This window comes from Physcomitrium patens, chromosome 13, assembly GCF_059467195.1.
Source record: "Physcomitrium patens ecotype Gransden chromosome 13, ASM5946719v1, whole genome shotgun sequence".
Taxonomy (NCBI): Eukaryota; Viridiplantae; Streptophyta; class Bryopsida; order Funariales; family Funariaceae; genus Physcomitrium; species Physcomitrium patens.
The window spans coordinates 16,879,280-16,902,227 of NC_143422.1; the positions used below are offsets into that span (position 1 = coordinate 16,879,280).

Below are 22,948 nucleotides of genomic sequence, written 5' to 3' on the forward strand. Positions count from 1 at the left end.
TAGGACCCAAAAATCATAAATTCTTTGCATTATTAGATTCAGGAGCCTCAGCTTGTTTCATAGATGAAGACTTTGTCAAAAAATAAGAAATGTCGTTAGTCAAGAAAATCAAACCCGTACATGTGGAAGTCGTAGATGGTCGTTCGTTGTCTTCTGGTGATATTACCCATGAGACTATTCCTTTAGATGTAGTAATTAAAGATCATAATAGTGTAGTAATATTTAATGTGATACAATCTCCTTTGAATCCAATCATTTTAAAACTATCTTGATTAGAAAAGTACAATCCTCAAATAGATTGGATTTTTCGTAATCTTAACTTTCTTAATAGTTTATTTCAAAATTCTATTAATCAAGAGGAAATACATAAGTCTAATGCATCTAAGCCCTTACTAGTAGAAGCAAGAGCTTTCATGCATGTAGCCAAAGAGGGGTCATCTTTTGCTATATATGCCATGCCCATTTTAGATAGTGAAAAGATGTCAAGTGGTATTCCTAGTCAATATCAAGAATTCCAAGATATTTTTTAGAAGAAAAATATAAATATTCTTCCAGAACATCGACCTTATGATTGTTCAATTGATCTTCAAGAAGGAGCTCAACGGCCATTTGGACTAATCTATAACTTATCACAAAACGAGTTGATTGCATTAAAAGAGTATATTGATGAGAACTTGGCTAAAAACTTCATATGCCATTCAAAATCTCCAGCAAGTGCATCGATCTTATTTGTAAAGAAAAAAGATGGATCTCTATGGATGTGCGTACACTATCAGGGCCTTCACAAGATCACCATCAAAACAGGTATCCTTTATCTTTGATTTCACAATTTCTTGATCAACTCAATCAAGCAAAGATCTATACAAAAATAGATCTACGAGGAACATATAACTTGGTCTGCATCAAAGAAGGAGATGAATAGAAGACTGCTTTTCTTGGAAAAGTGTATATTCCATACTACTCAAGTTGACTTTTTAGGATATATTATTTCCAACGAAGGTCTGATGATGGATCCCGAGAAAATCCAGACTATCATAGATTAGAAGATTCCAAGAACAGTATGAGATGTGTAATTTTTTTGGGCTTTACAAATTACTATCGAATCTTCATCAAGAATTTTTCTCAAGTTATAGCTCCACTTACACGTTTGACTTGTAAAGACAAATTTGAGTGGAGTAAAAAAGCTGAAGTAGCGTTTGATGCTTTAAAGAAAGAATTTAATTCTGCACCAATCTTGTATCACATCGACTTTTCTAAGGTATTTTTTATGGAAATAGATGTATCAGACTTTGCCTTGGATGCTGTTTTGTCACAAATGGAAGCAAATGACAAGCTTCATGCAATAGCTTTCCATTCCAAGAAATTTTCAGCAGCTGAGATTAACTATGAAATCCACAATAAAGAGCTTCTTGCAATTGTGGATTCATTTTAAGAATGGCGGCATTATCTAGAAGGCACCTCAAGTCCAATCATTGTGTACATTGATCATAAGAATCCCAAGTATTTTATGTCAGCATGCGTATTAAATCATCGTCAAGCTCGTTGGAGCATGTCTTTATCAAGATTCGAGTTCATCATCACTTATCGATCAGAAAAATAACAAGATTTGTCCGATGCCTTGTCTAGACGTTCTTATCTTGCACCAAAAGAAGGAGATGCAGCTTTTGAGCAACAAAGAACGATTCTCTTGAAGTCGAAATAATTTCATCTTCGAGCAATAAAATCAACATTGACTGTTGATTTAACTTTTCTCAAGCAAGTCCAGTTAAGTATGTCTTCAGACCCTCTTGTTCACGATATCAAGAATAATTCTTTTAAATCTCATGATCTCACTTAATTCGAGTTCAAGAACAACCTACTCTATTTCGAAGGATGCTTATATGTTCCAGAAGGAAAAGTACGTTTACATATTCTTCAAGCTCGTCACAACTTTCCAACAGTAGGATATTTTGGATACAATAAGACTTTGGAGCTGATATCTAGGGATTTTTGGTGGCCTCAAATGTGGAAGGTAGTCAAAGATTTTATACAATCATGTGATGTTTGTTCAAGATCAAAGATTCCTTGTCATCGACCTTTTAGACTTCTTCAGCCATTACCCATTCTAGAACAACTATGGTCTTCTGTTTCTATGGACTTCATCACAGATCTTTCAAGCTCAAGTTCTTATGACTCTATATTTGTGATAGTAGATCGCTTCACCAAGATAGCACATTTTGTGCCATGTACAAAATCCATCACGGGTGAAGAAACAGCTAAGCTTTTTATTGACAATATCTATTGCTATCATGGATTACCAAAGGATATTATATTAAATAGGAAAACTCAATTTATATCAAGATTTTGGAGAATCCTTTTTAAGATTTTACAAGTGGATATAAAACTATCTTCGGCTTTTCATCCTCAAACTAATGGACAGACAAAGCACGTAAACCAAGCCTTGGAGCAATACTTAAGATGTACCATTAACTATCAAAAAGATGATTGGACAACTCTTCCGCCATTGGCAGAGTTTGCTTATAATAATATGGTACATTCTTCTACGTAACAAACACCTTTCTTTGGCAATTATGGTTATCATCCACGACTTGACACATTTGATTTTTCAAAAGTTGATAATCCTGCGACAGAAGATATGGCAAATTGGTTGTCAAAGTTACATGCAACAATGAAGGCGCAATTAAAAGAAGCTCAAGAATGACAAAAGATAAATGTGGATGTCTATCGAAAGGAACAACCACCATTCTACATGGGCAATAAAGTATGGTTACTTCATCGCAATATCAAGACCACTCATCTTTGTGACAAGTTGGACTATCGAAGGCTTAGACCACTTTCTATTTCTGCACAAATCAATCCAGTTGCATATCGTTTACATCTACCGGAGTCAATAAAAATCCATCCAGTATTCTACGTATCTCTTCTTGAACCATACAAGATAGTGGACACACCAAGAAGAAGACAAGCTCCACCTCCTCCTATAGAAGTGGACAATAATAAAGAATTTGAAGTGGAAGAAGTTTTAGATTCAAGGCGACACCGAAATAAATTGGAATATCTAATTTATTGGCACAGTGTCATGATGTAACACGATTAACAGGTGAAAGAGTGTAGAGATTATTATAATTTAAGAGATCTTAGTTCAAAGTATTAGAACAAATTATCTTAGAAATATAGTTAATAGCCAAAGGGGTAGAAAAATTAAAAGGTATCAATGCTGCCTTTTAAAAAGGTGACTTCTACTTACTTTGTAGTACCATAAGTAAGGTAAATCAAAGTATATTGGAAAAATAAATGATATAAGAATCTTTAGAAGAAAGTTAAGAGTAAGTTCTAGAAAAAAATTACTTAGAAAAACTAGATATTGATATCCGGAGAGGGCCAGTTATGAACCAAGGTCGAAATCAGACCCTCAGGCACAAAACCGAGTCTCGACGACGACTCCAGGACTCTTTGGCAGATTAGAGAGTGGGGTTTGAGAGAAGATTAGATAGGGTTTCTATGGGCATTCATTTTGGGTGATTAAGAGTTGATATGAATATGTAGGAGCTTTGCAAAGTTGAGGTTTTTTTTGGATGACTTGGATTTTATGAAATAAAATAGGGTTTATGTTTTGAGTGATTTTGAGAGTTTTGTTGTAGATCTACAAGTGAATTTTTTCGGATTTATGTTTGTAATTGTCTTCAATACATGTTGTTAATTTGAGCTTGATCTAACGGTTGAACTGAGAGATATTGAGGTTTAAGTGAGTCAAGGTTTCAGAAAGTAGAATTTTAGGTCCAGTGAGGGTTTTTAAGATTTCATGCAATCTACTAGTTGGATTGGAGTAAAGCTTATGTGAGAGGATATTAGACTTGTTTTCCTATGTCCATGAGAAATTTGAAACCAATCGATTGGCGCAAAGAAGAGAAATTGGCTCTGGAATGTTGGCAACAAGATTGGAGAAGGAGGCCGGCTAACACTCAAACACATTTTTGAGGTTTTAGTCAATTTGGTAACTCCGACCCTTTTCAAATTTTTTTGTGCTTGTTTTAAACTTGATTTTTAAGAAGTGTGAAAATTTTGAATTGAGATCAATGGTTTATTCATTAGATATTGAGGTTTAAATTTGTCATAGGAATTACTAGGGTTTGGATTAGGGTTTGGCTAGGGTTCGGTTTAGGGTTTGGATTAGGGTTTGGACTAGGATTTGAATTAGGGTTTGGCTAGGGTTTGGTTTAGGGTTTGGATTAGGGTTTGGATTATGGTTTGGTTAGGGTTTGATTTAGGATTTGGTTAGGATTTGATTTAAGGTTTGGTTTAGGATTTAGGGTTTGGATTAAGGTTTGGTAAGGATTTGATTTAAGGTTTGGTTTAGGGTTTAGGATTGGATTAGGATTTTATTTAGAGTTTGATTTAGGGTTGGTTTAGGGTTTAGAGTTTGGAATAGGGTTTAATTTAAGATTTGTTTAGGATTTGACTTAGAGTTTAGGAATTATTAAGGTTTAAGATTTAATTAGGTTTGGTCTAAAGTTGAGTGAAATTCAATAGGGTTTTAACTAGAATTAAATTAAGCTTGAATTGACATATATTTGAGTAAAATTTGTGATCATTCTAATATTTCTTTAAAAATTTTATTGTTTGTTTGAAATTTCTTTGAGTTGTTTTGAATTTGATTATGTTTGTTTATCATTATTATAGTCTAATTAGAGCATTGTTAGTATTCTATTTAGGATTTTGTTATCACAATTTCTATTCTTCCTTCTACAGCTAGGTGCCCGGAGCATTCTCAAGTACGACTTCACACATTACGACAGCGGATATAATATTAGTGAACACACATACGAGCCAATAATGAATCTTATAAATGCAGCAAAGGCGGTGGAGGCTTATCATTGATGACATCCATCAAAACTAAGATAAAAATCTTCTTTATAAAAGAAACAAGATCTAGACAAGATAACATTCTACTTTCAATTCTTGTTTGTAGCTTCTTTGTAGTTGTGACGCTAAGGAGATGGAGAACCAACAACCAGTGGATTCGACTCAAGAGCCTTCATTTGTTGACTTGTCGGATGAGACATTACGATTGTTACAACCTTCAAGATGATGCAATTGAAATGAAGATCTTCAAGAATGACATGTTCTTCCTTGAATAGATGGCGAGATACAACGCATTTGGTATCACGACCTTAGAAGGGACTCTCGATGTTTGGTGATTTCAATAGAGGTAGGAACAACTTTTGATGGTGTTTCAAATGTTTTATTCGAAGGAAGTTATGAAGGCCTCAATAACGACCAAATAATTGAGTGGTCTTCTTGCCCTGATATGAGACACTACCGATGGTTGAGAGGCCCTATCAATTATCTTCGAAGAGAACAAAGATCAGAGTATATGGCGAATACAATTCGTCGCATTATAGATTTCCTCAATATATGATAATTGCTCTTTGTGGAACTCGTCCCTAAAAGAGGGGATAATGTCACGGACATATTCATGTAAGCTAGTAATTACATATATAAATAAGTAGAAGTAAGTAAAAGTAGATAAAAATAAGTTAATTCTATAGTATTTGATATGGAAGCTTTCTAAAAGCTTTATAGATGCTGCTTTGATTTCATAGGTGTCTTTAATTGACTTTTTGGATTAAAAACGTGGTCAATAAGTTGGCCATGTGCCACACATGTTGTTAGGTTGAAGACCAAGCTAACTATGTGGCCCACACGTAGAAAAATTTGCCTTGTAAGTCAAGGCAAGTGTCTTACAAAGTCAACACATATTCGAGGTCCTATAGAACGTCGCCACATAGCCCCTAGTTAGATAGTATATATATAGACAAGAGTGAAGCCTTCTTCACTCTTGTCATCTCCTTGCTTATTTGTAGTCTAGTTTCAAGAGTCGTCATGTTTTCTAGTCTTTGGCAATAGCCATTCTAGTTCAATATATTATCACCTTTGAGTGATTTCTAAGTATTTTCGAGTGATACAAGAGTGTATTGAGATTATCTTTCTTTGGAATTCATGTCCTTGATACTTATACTTAAAGAATATATTTGTAGAAAATATAAAGATTGTACTAATAATAAATTATTTACATTATTGTGTATGTTTTAGTGTCTCCCAAGAGGACATAATTGGTATAAAAATACAATTGTAAGAATGTATAACTTGTATATTTGTCCTTACAAATGAAGCAAGATTTAGACTTTTTATTAGTAATGTCTATCAATATTATGAATTGATGAATGAAATTATATCCTATCAAGGATCTTAATTTGTATTTTGGTTTTAAAAATTATTATTTAAAATTCTTTGAATAAATATCAAGTTATTTTATAGCATTCTATTTATAAATTAATAACTAAATTAAAAATTTCAATAAAATTTTAAAGCAATATTTAAGGTATACTGTCAACTATCAATAAGTTGATAAGACTTTTTATTTGCTACTTGTTGAATTTATTTACAACAACATTTTTTATGCTTCTACTCAATAACTATCTTTTTATATCAATTATAGATATTATCTATAAATAAATATAATATTTTAAAAATATATATATAAATATAAAAATCGAATAATTTTTTATAAGATTAATAAATTTAAATTTAATTATAAATTTTATATTAGAAAAAATTTAAAGATAATATAAAATAAGAAAAAATAATTTTTTTAAAAGTAGTCTTTTTTTGGAATTAGTGAAAAATCAACAATGCAATAAATTGGACTATTAAAGACATCAGTCATTTTTTATTTAGAAGCAAATCAAACATATTGCTTATTATTAAGAATAATTGACATCTATAGAAATGCATCTTATTTTCTTATACTTCTCTTTTTGAGTCTTGTATAAATCAAGCATGTTAAAAAGAATCTAAAAACCATTGCTTTACATTGAAATAGATAATTATGAAGAAGTTGATGCAAAATAATGACTTAATTTAAGAATAAAACAAAGAAAATTAGAGCTCTTAATACATAAGCACAATTATACTATTAGCAAATAATAATAAAAACTAGTCTAAAATTTAGTCAACATGCCTCAAAAGTTACATGAATTTTATTAACAATATCTTTCTAAACAAAAAGTGACAATACTTATAATCAATGCTTTATAATATTTGACATGAAATCTAATTTAAAAAGATAAATTCTACACCCCTGATGTTTTTTGGATTTTTTTATATCAAAAAAAAATAATTATAAATAATTTAAACTAAAATATACATAAAAAATCTAAATCTATTATATTTCACCTTGAATTGAGTAATTTTTCTTGATTTTAGCTTAATAGTTCAATCATTAATAGTCAAAATAATGATATGTTAGAAATTATACTACATCAATCAAATATTTTATTTATCAACCTTAAGAGGAAGAATTATTCAAACTACAATGAAGTCAAAGAATATCTAATTGCCAATCGGTTGTAATTATCATTGAAGCACAATTTACTTATGAAGATTGTCCTAAAGTAGTATTTGAAGGGTGTTTTCAAAATAAAGATATAGAAGTATAAGCTTAGTTTTAAACAAAGAATGTTGGTTATTATTCTTAGTTACAAGAACCAATAAGTCTTTTAACTTATGAAAAATAAATAGAATATATAGCAAAGACTATGAAGCACAGCTTTGATTTTGTAGGTCTTGGAGAAATTTTGGCTTTATTTCTTCTCACAAAAATTGGAAGTGAAGAAAAGGTGATATCACATACATTCATCTAAAGAAAGTTCTAAAAGAATCTAAAAGGTTCTAAAAGATCTTTGAACTTTTTGAAAGGTCTTAGAAAGTCGTAAGAGATTTCAAGAGTTTTTTAAAGGAGATTCTTTAGATTGCTTGACTTCCAAATAATATAAGAAGTAGTAAAAAAAGATTCTTAATATTTCTTTATATTAAAGTAATAAATAAGTTATTTAAGTATCATCTTAGGATTACTTGGAACTAAAGCTTTTTACAAAAAGTTATATAGAAGATTCTTAATTTTGAGTACATATAGATGTATGAGCAAAAGAATTCTACAATTTTAACATTACATGTCTTATAGTCTAGTTTGGACCCTCTAATCTTCTTCTTATTTTTGTATTACATTTCTTCATAACAAGACTCATATATTTTTTAATGTGATTTAAAAAATATGTAGGTATAAGACTAAATTTATCTTTAGTGTTGTCAATGTCAACTTGTATTTTGATGTTGATTTTTTAATTTCTTTAATCTAATATTATATATTTATATCTCCAATAGTAATATAAATGTGTGTATTTTTTAATAGTATTATTTTACTTTAATTCTTTTAATTTTTGTTAAAATTTTAAATATTTCTCAAATGTAAAATTAAAAATAAAATGTATAAGAATTATAGTGATATATTTTAAATTTCTTTCTATACAGTCAAAAACATATCTAATATTAATGATACTATTAGTTTGTAATATATTCTATTAAGAACTATTTTTTTAATGCAATATCTTAAAAGTTGTAATGTGTTTGCTTGCAAAATATCTTTAAATAGTAATGAAATGATAATAGCTATTATTAAAAGTTATATATATATATATATTAAAATAATATAAGATAAATTTTATATAAATTTATCATATTAAGTTTTAAATTAAATTCTAAAATAATTACAAAAAGATCAAAAAATAATATTTTTACAATATTAATAAAAGGACCTAAAATTTTTTTAAATTAAATTATATAATTTTTTTATTTTATTGAAAGATTTTTTGAAAAAAGAAAGTAGATAAATCAATTATATAATAAAAAATTAATCATTAATGCATTATATTATATATATAATTTTAATTATAAATAAAAAGTATTTCTTATCTTTTTGATATTATTATTTTAAATTATTTTATTTAGTATATATCATAATTTTTAGATAAGTATTGGTAATAAAATTTATTCAAATAAAAATAAATAAAGAATAAGATGTATTGATTATAATTTATAAATATATTATAAATAATATTGATAGAATTAAAATATCAATAAAAAATCACTTTATGTTTGATGTTTGAATTTATTTTTTAAAAAATATATTTTTTAATAATCTAATAATTTTTTATACATTGATTATTAATATTTTAATAGTTTTAGTGATCAGGCATACATATTTTAATTTTTATCATATATATATATATATATATATATATATACATACATTACAAAATTATTAACATCACGTTGTATTCTTGTCACATCAATGCACATTGCAGAAAGATGTTGGAAATTGCAATTGCATATGAAATCAATGACACGGAATATTATGACAAAATATCTTGATGCCTTTCATAGATCATTGATTACTTCTTTTGTATTGCTTCAAGTTAACGACTCACTAGGATTTTGAGATGTCACATTATATGTAGAGGATAGTTTATTGCCAGAAACGTTATTAGATCGCAGTTGAGACGTTAATGCTCGTGATACTCTGAGTGTAAAAGACAGGACATGTTTATATTGTAAAACGAGAGACATTTGGAAACCTTTTCATGAACTTTGAAAGTCCTCTATTCTTGAAAAGAAATAACAGTACAATGAGGACAATTAAACGTCATCGCTGGAGAGATATATGAATGGTGTTAAGCAGGTCTTGAGTACCTTCTAATGTCGTATTGCATTATCCCGTTGCATTCATAAGTTCAGACCAAGTCAATTACTCCTCCAAAATAGAGAATACTTTTACTTCTCTTTACGTAGCTCATGCTCTTCGCACATCAAACGTGTCACCAAATCTTTTGCATCAACATGCAATCAAATGTAGAATCTCATGAGGAATCAGAGACATTTTTCTTTTCCGACGAACGTAATACTTTTGTTCTACATAATTACACAAACATATATACTAAAAAGACTTTCAACATATATCAGACCAACATATTGATGCAGTTTTTGGCTGTTCTTAGCCACTATGCTAGCTAGCTAGCTCATACAAGAGTAGAGCAATCTACACAACATTCGCATCAAGACATAGCGCGGCTTCTTTCCAACGAGGTTCGTCCACCTAGTAACATGAGCATTGTACGACCGACTTTCCAAAACCTTCCTTTCCACTAGATATTTCATCCGTCACTGGGACATTGACGAGCACATCTGTTCATCCGTCAAATCAAACAGCTGCTTTTGTATAAGTAGCATTGGTTGACAAAATTGCAATGAGCTCAATTGCTTCTCTTAATTGTATCTATTCTATTATTATAAATTCTAAAAATAATTTGATGACAAAGTAATTTCTGTGAAAAAAGAAACCAAATATATAATTTTTTAACATTATTTTTCAATTAATATTCAGAAAGTCTACCTTTTGAAATTAAGTTTTAAAATATTCTACACAAAACATTTAAAAAATAAAAATTATTTACAAAGAAATTTTGTAAGAATTTAAAACTTTATTTATGAAAAACTCGGAATTTATAATTTATTTTATAATTTTGATTATAAAATACTTTAACAAAATATTTTAAATACATGAATTTAAAATGGTTATGCAGCAATATCTATTCAGGATATTAAAAAAAAAAAAAAAAAAAAAAAAAAGTAAAAAATTAATCTCATTTACAGGTACTAGATTTTACCATGTTAATGTTATACAAATAAATTAATTCAAAAAAAAATTAAATGATAGAAAAATTGCAATATTAAAAATTCTTAACTACTTTTACTTAATACAATACTTTTGTTAAGAATTAACAAGTAAAGTTGTTGAATTTTTTAATTCTAAATATAATAAATTTATTCAGAATATTAATTTTAAAATACTTAAATGTAGCAAAGCAAACTATAAAGACTTCAAAAATTCTCTTAAAGATGGGACAAGTTTAATTTTTAGCATACAATGGATCTCTAGTGAGTAGATAGCCTTAAGAAGCTAAGAACGTATGTGCTATATAATTAAATAAATAAATAAATAGCATTTAAAAATATATATGGTTAAATTTTTATTTATTTATTTTAAAAAAAACTATTTCTTAAATTTTTTGAGGACACAAAGAAACATGTTTATTTTATAAAATATTTAATTCATTACATAATGTTGATAAAACTATTAAAAAACATATTTACATTAGATGTACAATGATTCTAGCTTTAATAAGTTAAATATTATAAAAATAAAAACAAAGAGTTTCAACACCTTGATGACCTTATTTAAAACAACTAGATATTTTTAAGTTCTTTTCTTCTAATTTTATACATTAAAAAATATATATTTATTTAATTCTAGTTCCAACTTATTTGGCCTTATGAAGTAATAACTTGTTTGATACAATAATAATAATAATAATAATAATAATAATAACAACAAAATAAACTACAACCAATAATTTCTTTTAATATTTTTTGGGGTTAATTTTGTTGTAAATAAAAAAGAAATAATTTTTATTAAAAATTGTGATAGTAATTTGAAATTATTAGATGAAATTTATAATTTGTATTACCAAAATTTATACAACTCTATTTATACTACATTACAATAATATAACAAATGTGGCTATTGTTACTAATTCTTGTGGTTTATACTACCTTTAAATTAAGTTAGTAATTCCGGTAGTACATATCCAAACCAATTTTTGATAAAAACTCATATTGACATACACAGCAATTTGTAGATAAGAGTTTCCATGAATGAAAATGTACACTTCTTCGTTACTTCCACAATGTTTCCTCAACTAAAACATGCTTGTTTAGATGATCCATTGCAAGGTAAACCATACAAGATAAGCATTTCCAAAGTCAACAACTGCTTACACAACAATGTTGTTATTGATTTTATATATATATATATATATATATATAAATATATGTGTGTGTGTGTGTGTGTGTGTAGGTTTATTTATTTATTAATTTATGAGAATATGCTATTACAACATTACAATTATCTCACCCTTGTAGTACGAACCGACTCAAAAGATGAGGAGCCTCAAGCTTTCTAATTACTGATCTAGGACGAGGAAAAAGAAGGAGAAGATGAAGAAGAAGACTCAAGCGAGCAGCCACTCAAGAAGCAGATTTACGCACAATTTATCCGCAGTAATCAGGAATATTCAAACCATGACGATGCCATGACATTCCGGATTAAGCCAAAGGTTCTACACAACAGCACAATACTAGAAGGACATCTGGAGGAACTGACGCTGGAGCAATCGCACCTCAAAAACTCCTTTTCTTTCATCCTACGGATACACGCTATGGACACAACCATCCTTAAAACTAGTACACAATAAAAAGTAATGGACCTGCAGCTCCACAAGGCTTCCCAGCTACAAGAAGAGAGGTCTAGATTTCAGCATCAGAGTTGAGAGTATAGGTGATGTAGAAGCATGAGGATGTCACTTCAACAGCATGGAGCACAGAAAGATGGGAGATGGGAGATGGGGGATGGAAGAAAGCTTATCGTTCCCAGCCGAATGCATTGAGGTCCAAGTCACTCCCACGGGCGGGTTGAATGCTGTTCCCGCTACAGTTAGGACCAGTGGCGGGGTGGAGATGGTGATTGTTCAAATCGAGCCCTCCTTCGACTTTCACGGTTGGGGAGATTCGCAGCTCCGGGAGCGTGTGTGGCATGTAGATGTTGCTTTGGTATGTTTTTTGATTGTGGGTCGTGGTTTGGGTGTCGGTGAAGAGAGTGGGAATGGCGCCACGACGAGGAGTGGGCCGCTCGAGTGAGGCCCCTGTCCCTGGTGATGGTCTCATCTCCGCCGCGCCGTTCCCCTGCGGAGAGAAGGGGTCGCTGTTGCGACTTGTATTGTTACTATTATAGCCCCCGGGAGAGTTTTGCATTTGGTTGCAGCTGTTGTTTTTGACTCCTGCTTTTCATACCATGCATCCCCCCAAAAAAAACACAATTACGTATCACATCAGACTTTTGACGTGCCGTTAGAGATACTTGTCTCCCATGAAACGGCCCTCGCAACTTGCACGACTTGCGACTGGTCCAATGCGATCATTACTGTATTGGTGCTGCTAAAAATCATCAGGAGGATCGTAAGATTGATGAAATTTGATGGAGTGAGCGGAAACTCCCCATACCTGGATCACCGTACCTACTCACTCTACGACGGAGACAATTGAAATCATTACGCGCAAGTAGATCGAAAAGCAAACGCCCTCAATGCGCATCGACCACACGGTACCGAGACTCAGCAGCAGCTCTGACTCTTTACAGCGCTCTCATTGCGTTGAAGTGGTTCTTGAATGATTGGATGCATTTTCTAAATGTTTGGGGTCACTTCTCACACCTACGCCAGAAAAACTTTTCATGCAAGACCATCCCTCACGACAAACTCCAGCACCCCGTCAAACTGGTTGATTCGAAGTCTTGGAACTAAGCTATTTTCATTCCCACAAGAGGCAGGTATCGACAACGTCGGCAGTGCGCCACCGTGCCAATGTTGCTACAGAGAGAAACTTTAGAGGCCATCAAGCGGGAGCTCTCACGAGCAGTTGCTTGAATGCACTCGAAGGTGAGTAGATTTTATTACCTGGTATAGACGGTTGCTCACATCCACCAGAAATACCCCCGCTGTCTTCCTGAATAGCAGTGAGGTGAGATTTCTGGGAAGAGGTATCTGATGTGCGGCCCGATTGTTGGCGCGTCAGGGTGGGGGTTGCGACGTTGTGCACTTCGTTGTAGGCTTCTTGGATCAAGTTTGATGCAAGATTGGTTAGCTCAGGAGGGTTCAACCCGGCCAGTTGCTGGGATGTAGAAGCTGCAAATGTGCCAGGATCACCGATAACCTTCGATGCCAATTCGGTCAGCTCTGCGTGTGCAGCTTTCAAGTCCGGGGACGCGGAGGTATGGCCAGCTAACGTCTCTTTTGCCTTCTCCAGTATCGTCTGCAGGTATTTCCCTTGCGCCTCTATTCGCAACTGAAGATTCTTATGAACCTGCATTGCAGCTAACTGTGATAAGAAGACAGTGCAATTTCAATGTTCACCTGTTGCAAATCCAGTAAATGCTTGTAAGATGATGTTTCATGACTCCTGCACTGAAGGGTTGAATGTGCCATGGCCATTACCTCGAGTTGTTCCTGAAGTCTACGTTGAACCTTCATCTGCAAACGAATAGCTTCAGTGATCTGCATGGTGCTGCAGGGAATAATCACACTTCTATTAGGTCGTGATCATAATTTGTTAGTCTGCATGAGATTCAAACTCATTGCTCAGAAGATATATTTGTGCAGAACGGGACATACTCTTGAGAATTCTGCGACGTTGGAGTCAGAGGACGATCAGATGCGCCATTACTTGTCCCCAGCATGTCTGAAGAACCTGCAGGAAGCAAACATATGATGATCATCATTTCAAAATGTGAAGAACCGAGAGAATACGGTGTTATGCCAATCAGCACAAGAAAGGATAGTTTTTCTTAATACCGTGACTGACATCCTTGTTGGCTTCATGCACACTGGAGTCTCTATGCAGTTGCTTTCCCAGTCTGTATTTCTGCAAGCCCAAAGTCGGAATGACTTTTAGCCTCTACAAGTAAAAAGAAGGGATTGCTATTCAACATGATTGAAAAAATAAGATGAAAAATAGAAGAATGACTAAAAAATTGCGATGTAACTCACCTGAAGATGGCTCTTCAAATGGTATAGAGTAAGATCCTTCACTCCCATGATCCGCATCACAGATTTTGGTGTAGCCTCTGTCAATTGAGTTCGTTAATAACAAAGAAATTAGTCATCTTAATCTAAAATAAATCCTTTTTGAACACCTACATTAGACCAAAATATGTTGAGAATCCCACATTAACGACTTCGAGAATGAGGGTATAACCACCTCTGATGTACCGGGGAGAAGGTGACTGCACAATGTCATACCATCAGCAGAGCTGTGATGCTTAAGGTCACGGGTAAGGTCACGAGTAAGGCCATAAGTGTAGAACTGACGATCTCTACAATCAAGTAAACGTTATCTCCTGTGTTCCGTAATATCAGTTCACATTCTTGTCCATGTGCTTGGGCTGGCATCCTGTTCGGGGAAATAACTAATAAATAAATCTTAAAAAAGGTGGGGTGCACATTGATCGTAAGAGGGAGATTGTTCATTATTCTCTTACGCTCCTGTCGAGGGAACTAGTAACTCGAGCTCGTCATCCATATATCAGTTCTTTGAAACGTACTCCAGTTACTAACGTCGGCATTGATGGTTGAAGGAGGAAATGGATTTGACGACCACACTTCTACTAAAATTCCTGTAATGGATCATTGGCTATGTAGATTTCATCTCCCAGGCAAGATTCAGGTACAAAACATTGAATTCTCACTGCTGAAGATTACTTTAAAAATACCGATGATGAGCAATGTTTGAATAGCCCACACGTGCACAATCAGGGTAGCAGATGGGTCGCAGTGCATTGCCTGAGCGTTTAAACGAGTAGACTCCAGCTTGTTCTTAGCAACTACAATGTAAGTTATGGTGTTCTACTGAGCGATGTGAGGACATTCTGGTGGAAGGGCAAAGAAATGAGTATTAGAGAGAAGATGAACTCACTATCAGCGCCACCGAGCTGGTTGACAGCGTCCACAAAGCGCTCATGCAGCTCTGGAGTCCATCGCAGTCGGGGCTTGGGGTCTACGGGGTTCATTTCTCCCGTCGATAGAGTGGGGGCATATGAAGACACTTGGTGATGCCGATGTGGAGCCAACGCAAGGCTAGAGTACTTCTTCATCTGGTACATTGCCATTGCTGATACTTACAAATTATCCCTTCGATAACCTCGCGCTCTTGAATTTGTTGACGTTAATTGAGACTCGAGTGCAGTCGTAGTTGCCAATATTCCAGAGATTGTTGAGCAATTAGATTGGAATTTCACTACATAAACAGGGTGAATATAGTGCCAGACACAGAAGGTTCTACTAGTCCAAAGATTTCCTTCGACTGATCAAAAGGTTCGAAGAGTTTTCACAGCCTGATACTCGAGTCCGTCGGACATATTCAACATATCCTGATGTTCCAATCAGAACTAAAAGATCGAATTTCGTGTGCAATGGTTTTCCGGGGCTGAAGTCTAAGAGATCACTTCCCCGAAATGCAAAAACACATAGTTTTTGCAAAGCTTGAAAACAGGCTGGCAATTAGAAGCTATTGTGATGTCCTTTGAAGGACTCTTCGAACACTGAAGCAAAAAGTATTGCTCAAACAATCTCTGGAATATGAAAGCAAAGAGCAGAGTGATATAAAAATCATGACAGCGCCTGAAATATACCATATGCCGCCACAAAGAATCCCAGAAGAAAATGACTTTCGACGTCGTGTAATACAAAGACTACTACAGCTTTTCGATGTTGTGTTAGGCAAGATGGTCAAACGGTCCTGCTATGGAACCATGACGAATCTGGGGCAGCGCATTCTACTATCAGATATATTCGAAGTTACAATTTCAGTTTACAGTTCACCGACAACAGATTCCAGGAGTTACAAGCAACTGAATAATGTCAGGAGCAAAACTGAGGCGGCTCGCTTGAGAGCAATCCAAGACTTCGCATCTGGGTTGCGCTGAAGAAAGATATATTTTCCGGGGCTCTCAAAATCAAAGCGCTAGATTGGACTTTTCCTGCACAATTTGCTACTCAAAGCGTCAAAATCACAGAAAGCAATAGACACAACAGAATATTTAATCGTTTTAGACGACCCAGGTCTCCTGATCAATGCCAAAAGCAAGTACCTATCATCCAGCTTAGAAGACACTAAGTGCAGCTTCAGAGCTTCAATGTGAGGCGCATTGCTTTGAATTCTGAGGTATACACACATTCGATTTAAATCATCTCCACGTAGTACTCCCCCACTTTCATTTCTACGATGTTTCTGGTACACTACATCTTCCCCCGGACTATATGAGGAGAGTATGGCCTACTTCTGAACGCCTCAACCCAGCACTACTAAATTTCGGTGATCTCAAGAAAATGTTTGTGGTTCGAGGCTGGACCGTAGTGGGCCCTCCTCAAGCACTGCTGATCGAGTCAGACTCTTTGACAGTTACGTATCGAGCCATTGAATTAACTGCGACGGTCCTAACCACAAAGGTAACGTCCAAACTCAGACCTCGAACTTACAGGATTTGATTGTTCACCTTTAGAGGTGAAAGCCTCCAGTAAAGAACAAGAGCTGTCGTCACTCAGGGCCAAGTATTGTCATATGAGGGGTGCAATGAACGCCGCCATGGAGTAAACGGTGGAGATAGTAAAAGCCATTCGAAAAACCTAATGAACAATCTATCGAGGCAACATGTCTTGTTCAAGGCGTTCGAGCGAAGTTCCTCGGAAGACGCGCGCCCACGATTTCCTTCGATTCTCCATTTACCGACAGAGTATATGTTCGCACATACACTCGAAAATTGAAGCTTCTCATGAACACTAACAAGTGCTCGAACAAAATTCAACTACAGCTGAATTCTCCACCTTCATCCCCAACTCGCTGCCCAAATGTAGAACATCATGAATTGAGCTGAAGCAGCAACACTGTACAGACAAACATTCAAATTATTGCGCCTGCACCTCTTGAATCATTACCTGAACAAGCGGGTGCTACACAAATCGCGTGCACGTCGCCGAAGCTGACTTGGATGCCGCAGCAAGTCTTTAGCAGATGTAAAATTCCAATTGGAGCAGCGAAAACCACGAGCGGCATAAACCTCTCCTGCAGGTTTCAGCAGCAAAACGCGCCACAGCAGCAACGGTGCGTAATGATGGGCTTGATCACCGAATCGCAGCTTTCCTGCAGCCGAGAAGATGGAAAACTTCCCCCAACACTTTGCACAACTTCTTCAACTATCCACGACCTCCTCGGGACCTTGCTAAAGCAACACTTCCGTTGAAACCAACAAAACTATGCGCAGATTGCGAGTTTCTACATGACCAAGATGCGAGATAAACCCCAAAACCACGGACTTAAACCTGGAGCATCCTCAAGCGAGCATCGCTCTGCCGATAACAGCTAATCGAGGTTAAAACCTCGTCCACAAGCGAAAGCTCTCTTGCTCCACTTCTAATCAGCTTGAGCTCTGCGATCCGCCAATCTACTAATTACGGAAATGCGACAGTATGCGATCAGGTGCAGGCAAGAGCGAGCGCTAGAGTGGGGGGGGGGGGGGGGGGGGGGGGGTTGGCGATTCGGCAGCAGGTGGGGGCGGTAAGGGATTGGAGTATCAGTGGTGGAGTAGTCAATGAGGGAGACGAGGGAGGCTGGAGAGATTTGGCGACAAGACGAATCTTGAAGGATGGTAATAAGCTAGAATATGCCAGCGGTGGTCTCGCCTTGTGAGCCACGCCCTGTCGTTTCTGCTACGCTTGTTGTACATCTTGCAAAGTAAAATTCCCTTGCAGTTCACCATGTTGTTGTATCACACACCGACGACCACATTCCTCCTGGTGAACCTTTCATTATTGATCCTGTTCCTCTCAGACGTATAGCTCCGAGCCAGACCTCCGCCCAAATCTCCGCCTCGCGATCACCTGGTCTTTTTCACAATATTCCCAATGTTCTCTGGGGTTGGTTACCATACTCATAAAAGGATGAGGAAGAATAAGTCCTCAAGCCACATTTCTTTACCGGAAGCATGAATCTTTCTTGCATGTAGTTGGGGAGGCCTATCTACTACCTCGGTTAAGCGAGCAAAATTCCGCATCCTCACACCCTCGATGGCTTGCAAAGAAAAGGAAAGCATTTGGGGTTTGGATAATTGCTATGATTCCACCATCACAGCCTGGCAGGGATGTAATGCGAATAGCTTTGGTCAGGGGTATTCATCGCAATTTGTGACCTGCTTTATTCCTTGGAAAATTCGTCAAAAGCTGGTTGTGCAATTTGTGGCGATCATTGCTTTGTATTTTTGTTTGGAATCATGTCCTGGAAGGAAACATGTTAATGGGTACTTCTTGTTGCTCTATGAGCAGTAATTACATTGTAGGCCAACGAATGAAAAATGTCCGGCATCTTTTGACGCCAAGCTTGCGTAATGGTGTGCGCCACCTCCGCAACTAACATCCCTGCCCCCCTCGGAAATACCTGCAGTAATAGAATCAAGGATGAAGAAGTGTAGTGTACACTTTCCCTGGCGCACTCAAACCGGTAAATGTCTGGCCATCAGATCCCCACCGTTCTAACCTCACACTCCCACAAGTCCAATCCTTACGAGAACATAGTGTGCCTGGACAGTCTACTGTGATCCTCCCAAGACATCAGACAACATTGTCAGACGAAACGACAGCAGCAACGCCAGTCAATAAACCTCTGGCTGATTCACTAAAAAAACGCACACCTCCTAGGATGTCTACAGTTTAGTTCTACACCCCGCCCATGCCAGCGTTGGATACGCATCTTCTCGTCAGAGCACACCTCGGTGACCTTCACTAATGCCGACCCTCAAGGCCAAACAGAATGCGAACTAATAATAATAATAACAATGATAACATAAATGATATTAATAACAACCAATAAATCCTAATCCTGTCCCCACATGCCGAAACCCTGGCTCCAGAATACGAGGAAGCATTATGCCGCGCACACACCCAATTTCCGAATTAATAAAAACATGCTCCAAACCAGATGTTCGACGGCCAACAACGACCCAACTTGCTTTTCTTAGTCCCGATCCAACCCCATGCACTGTTGGTTAGGACTTTGGATGGGTTTAAAAGCCTCGCATGGGTCCCGTCACATCTAGGTTTTGTTGCAAAATGTAGAAAGAGAGCCGTTGCCCCTACCGCAGCAATGGTGATTTGGCCGATTGCGGTCGGGGATGTTGCCAGGGGGTGGGAGCTGCGACAGGAAATCGGCGCGAACTTGCCCTGTGTTCTGGGAGGCGCTCCACGCAACAAGGGAATTCGGCTCATAGCAAAGCATACGTGTGTGTATGTGTGTCCAGCGATGGATATATACCCAAGAAAAACAAAACAAAACAAAACAAACATTAACCATGTTCACCGCATGCAAACCACGTCACCCACTCCAAGTCATCGCTCCCGCATCGTCTGCTCTCTCTGCCACTCGCTGCCGCCTCGTCGTCCCTGCTTGCATATAATCAGACGACCGCCGCATGCCGGCGACGATTCCAATGATCGCCCACGACACAGTCCACAATCCTCGCCCGGAAATTCTCCGAAAACATGGTCGATCGGTGGTCGGCCTTCCTTCTTCTTCGTCGTCGTCGCGGTCATCGTTGTGGGTCTCCATCCACTTGGTCTCGAAAAGCAAGCTATGTAGGGTGCTCGTCCAAACGAAACCTCAAAGAGTATTGCAAAAGTTTGGCCCTAGTTTGGTGATATCACTTCACGAGATCCACCACATTTGATATTTCAATGGTCGCTATAATGATATTTATTAAGATTAAGGGTTCAATTGAACGATGTAGTAAACTTGAAAATTAATTCTTGTAAGAAAATTAGTGGACAAAAGTTCAAGTGATTTTGGAAGAAGTCATCTTATTGGAATGGGAGATGAAGCATTGTTATTGTTATTGCTTTGTTTTGTTTTGTTTTGTTTTTTTTTTTTTGGTGTCTTAAAGGGATGTAGATGAACTAGTTCTTGTAGACAAAGAATCCCTTGTATCCACTTGCTTTGGATCTTTTTACTTATTTTTTATTTATAAGTATATATAAACATTTAGTATTTATTTTTAGTAGATTTTTCATATAATAAAATTCAACTAGATTTTCCAATGAAATTAATTTATTACCAGGTATTGGATTTGTTTTTCATATTTTTTTACATATTTTTACAATTTCAGATTTTATAGTGGATAAGATAAAAATGTATTTCATAAAAAAAAAAAAAAAAAAAAAAAAAAAATCATAATTTTTAAACTTTAAATTTTTTTGTAAATACTAATCTGTTATAATTTTTTAACAAAATGTTATCAAAAATATAAAACTATACAAATTTGTTAAAAAATTGTGTTTTATTGTACGACTATAAGAATAAAAATAAAACAAAAAAATAAATAAATATTATATTTAGAAGATAAGAAAGTATTGTATCATTTATTGTCAAATACAAAAAATCCAAAAAATAATAATTTTCTTTATATAAAGATTAGCATTTAGATTAGAGGGTGGAAGAAAAATTAACAAAATTGAAGATGGTAACAACCTTATTTCTACATGTACTAATAAGGCTATTAAAGCTTTCTAAAGACCACAAGGATTGTAAACCAAGTATCTAAGTTGCATCATACTTCTATCATGGATTTTTAAATGTATGAAATCTCTATAACCACAAAGTTTATCCAAGGATATTGAAAGATCTAAGCTAAGTCTTAAAAAATATTTGATATTTCTAAAGAGAGATATTATTTATCTATTGATTTCTTTTTTTTTCTTTTTTCTTTTTGTAATTAAGTGCACTAAGTGATTATGAAAATTAGAAAAAATTACATAAATGGTAATTAAATTATAAGTTTTTTAACAAATTAATGTGTTGCATAGAAATAAAGTTTTCTTATTAGGTAGACAAGCAATTTGAATGTTTATGTATTTAATTTAGGAAATATTTTTATAAAATACATTCTTTTAAAGATTAATATATCTTTGATAAAAATAAATAAACTGAATTAAACTAAGTTAAATTCTATCATTTTAAGCATTTAAATGATTTTAACTTTATCATGTAAATATGATTCTAATATGACAAATCATTTATCATATAATCTTCTTATCCAAATAGACATAGTTATAATATTCTATAAAGGTCATTGATAGGTTTTTTAAATCAAAGATCAACCATAGTAATAATAATATAATATTAAGTTGAAAATTCTTATCAATAAGAAAGTTATAATCTTTTTGATGCATTTGTAAGATTTTCGAATGAATTATGTATAAACTTCTAAGCCGTTCCAATTTTAAGTTACAATTTTTTATTTATTATTGACTACAATGTAATTATTTTAAAATTACTTCATTTTTAGCATATTACCTATTTTATAATGTTTAATAAGAAGAACATAATAACATAGTGAATCTTTTTTCAAACTAATAATTTAGACCAATTTACAACTAGATTAATGTATATTTTCAATCTAAAATAGATAAAGTCTGTAACAAACCAACTTATCACAAGACAAGTTATCTTTGATATCATACCAAAATCACCATAGCTTATTACAAGCTGTAAATGGAGATATAGAAATCAATTATTTATTGCTATAAAACTTTTTTTAGTTACATCTTTATTTTTGTGCGAATTTCTAATAATCTATTTGCTAAAACATTTGCTATTAGGTCATCAATTTGAAAAACTTTTAACAATGTCATATTGTAAATATTCACATTTATTAGAAAAAAATAACTTTTATTTGTTGAAGATTTATCTTAAGATCAAATTAATATTTACCTTGTAAAAATGATTATTTTTAGATTTTCTTGATAATGATCAAAGATATAACACAGATATAAATGGGATGCTTGATTCAAATATTTAATTTTTGTTAAGAGTGTAAATATGAACCATTCAAAACAATTTCATCACTATTCTGAAAATTTTGAAGATTGAATTTTTTTAAAATTTGACTACAATAAAGATATCATATTAAAACAAAATTTTAATTAAGAATTTAAAATATTGATATATTATTTTTCAAAAAATGACGTTTTAAGATTTTAGAATAAATATTATATAATTCATAAAATATGTAATTTTTATCCAAAATCTAGAATCACAAAAATAAAGTTATAAAAATAGAATGGAGGTGAATTTGTAATAAAATTAACTTGAGCAAATCACTGTATTTGCTTTGGATTAAATAGTAGTTAAAGAAATTCATATATTTTGTATCACAAACATATATTAATTATCTTCTAAAATAATTTTAAATAACCTTGAGTCTTTTGAAATCCTTTTAGATCTGTTATTGTATTTTTAAATCAAATTGATATCTCTATAATATGCTTTGAAAATAATAAAAAAAATAAAAATTAAGAAACTTAAAAGAGTTCTTATAGTTATTTGTACTTATCTCATTCTT

At 34.0% G+C, this 22,948-nt stretch overlaps 1 protein-coding gene across 5 annotated transcripts; it reads right to left on the reverse strand.

Annotated features, from left to right (window-relative positions):
- Positions 1-11,803: 11,803 nt before the first annotated feature.
- LOC112290872 (myb-related protein 2) lies at positions 11,804-18,381 on the reverse strand. 5 transcript variants are annotated; one of them, XM_024537679.3, is made up of 8 exons: positions 17,499-18,381; positions 15,481-16,543; positions 14,556-14,632; positions 14,361-14,430; positions 14,181-14,256; positions 14,004-14,073; positions 13,467-13,872; positions 11,804-12,791 (listed from the first exon to the last, which is right to left on the reverse strand). In XM_024537679.3, the coding sequence occupies exons 2-8, from the start codon at positions 15,671-15,673 to the stop codon at positions 12,376-12,378; spliced, it is 1,308 nt and encodes a 435-aa protein (XP_024393447.1). In that variant the 5' UTR covers positions 15,674-16,543; positions 17,499-18,381; the 3' UTR covers positions 11,804-12,375. The 5 variants fall into 5 exon arrangements, 4 of the variants coding, with proteins under 4 accessions (XP_024393447.1, XP_024393443.1, XP_024393442.1 ...); XM_024537675.3 differs by having other exon boundaries at positions 17,060-18,013; XM_024537674.3 differs by having other exon boundaries at positions 17,043-17,532.
- Positions 18,382-22,948: the final 4,567 nt, after the last annotated feature.

What these genes read in the sequence shown, in the direction of transcription:
- LOC112290872 (XM_024537679.3), bottom strand. Translation starts at nt 15,673, where the DNA reads ATGGCAATGTACCAGATGAAGAAGTACTCTAGCCTTGCGTTGGCTCCA. An exon ending in GACTTCAGGAACAACTCGAG is followed by an intron (nt 13,873 to 14,003) that starts GTAATGGCCATG and finishes GCTGCAATGCAG; the next exon opens with GTTCATAAGAATCTTCAGTT. An exon ending in TGAGCAACCGTCTATACCAG is followed by an intron (nt 12,792 to 13,466) that starts GTAATAAAATCT and finishes TATGAAAAGCAG; the next exon opens with GAGTCAAAAACAACAGCTGC.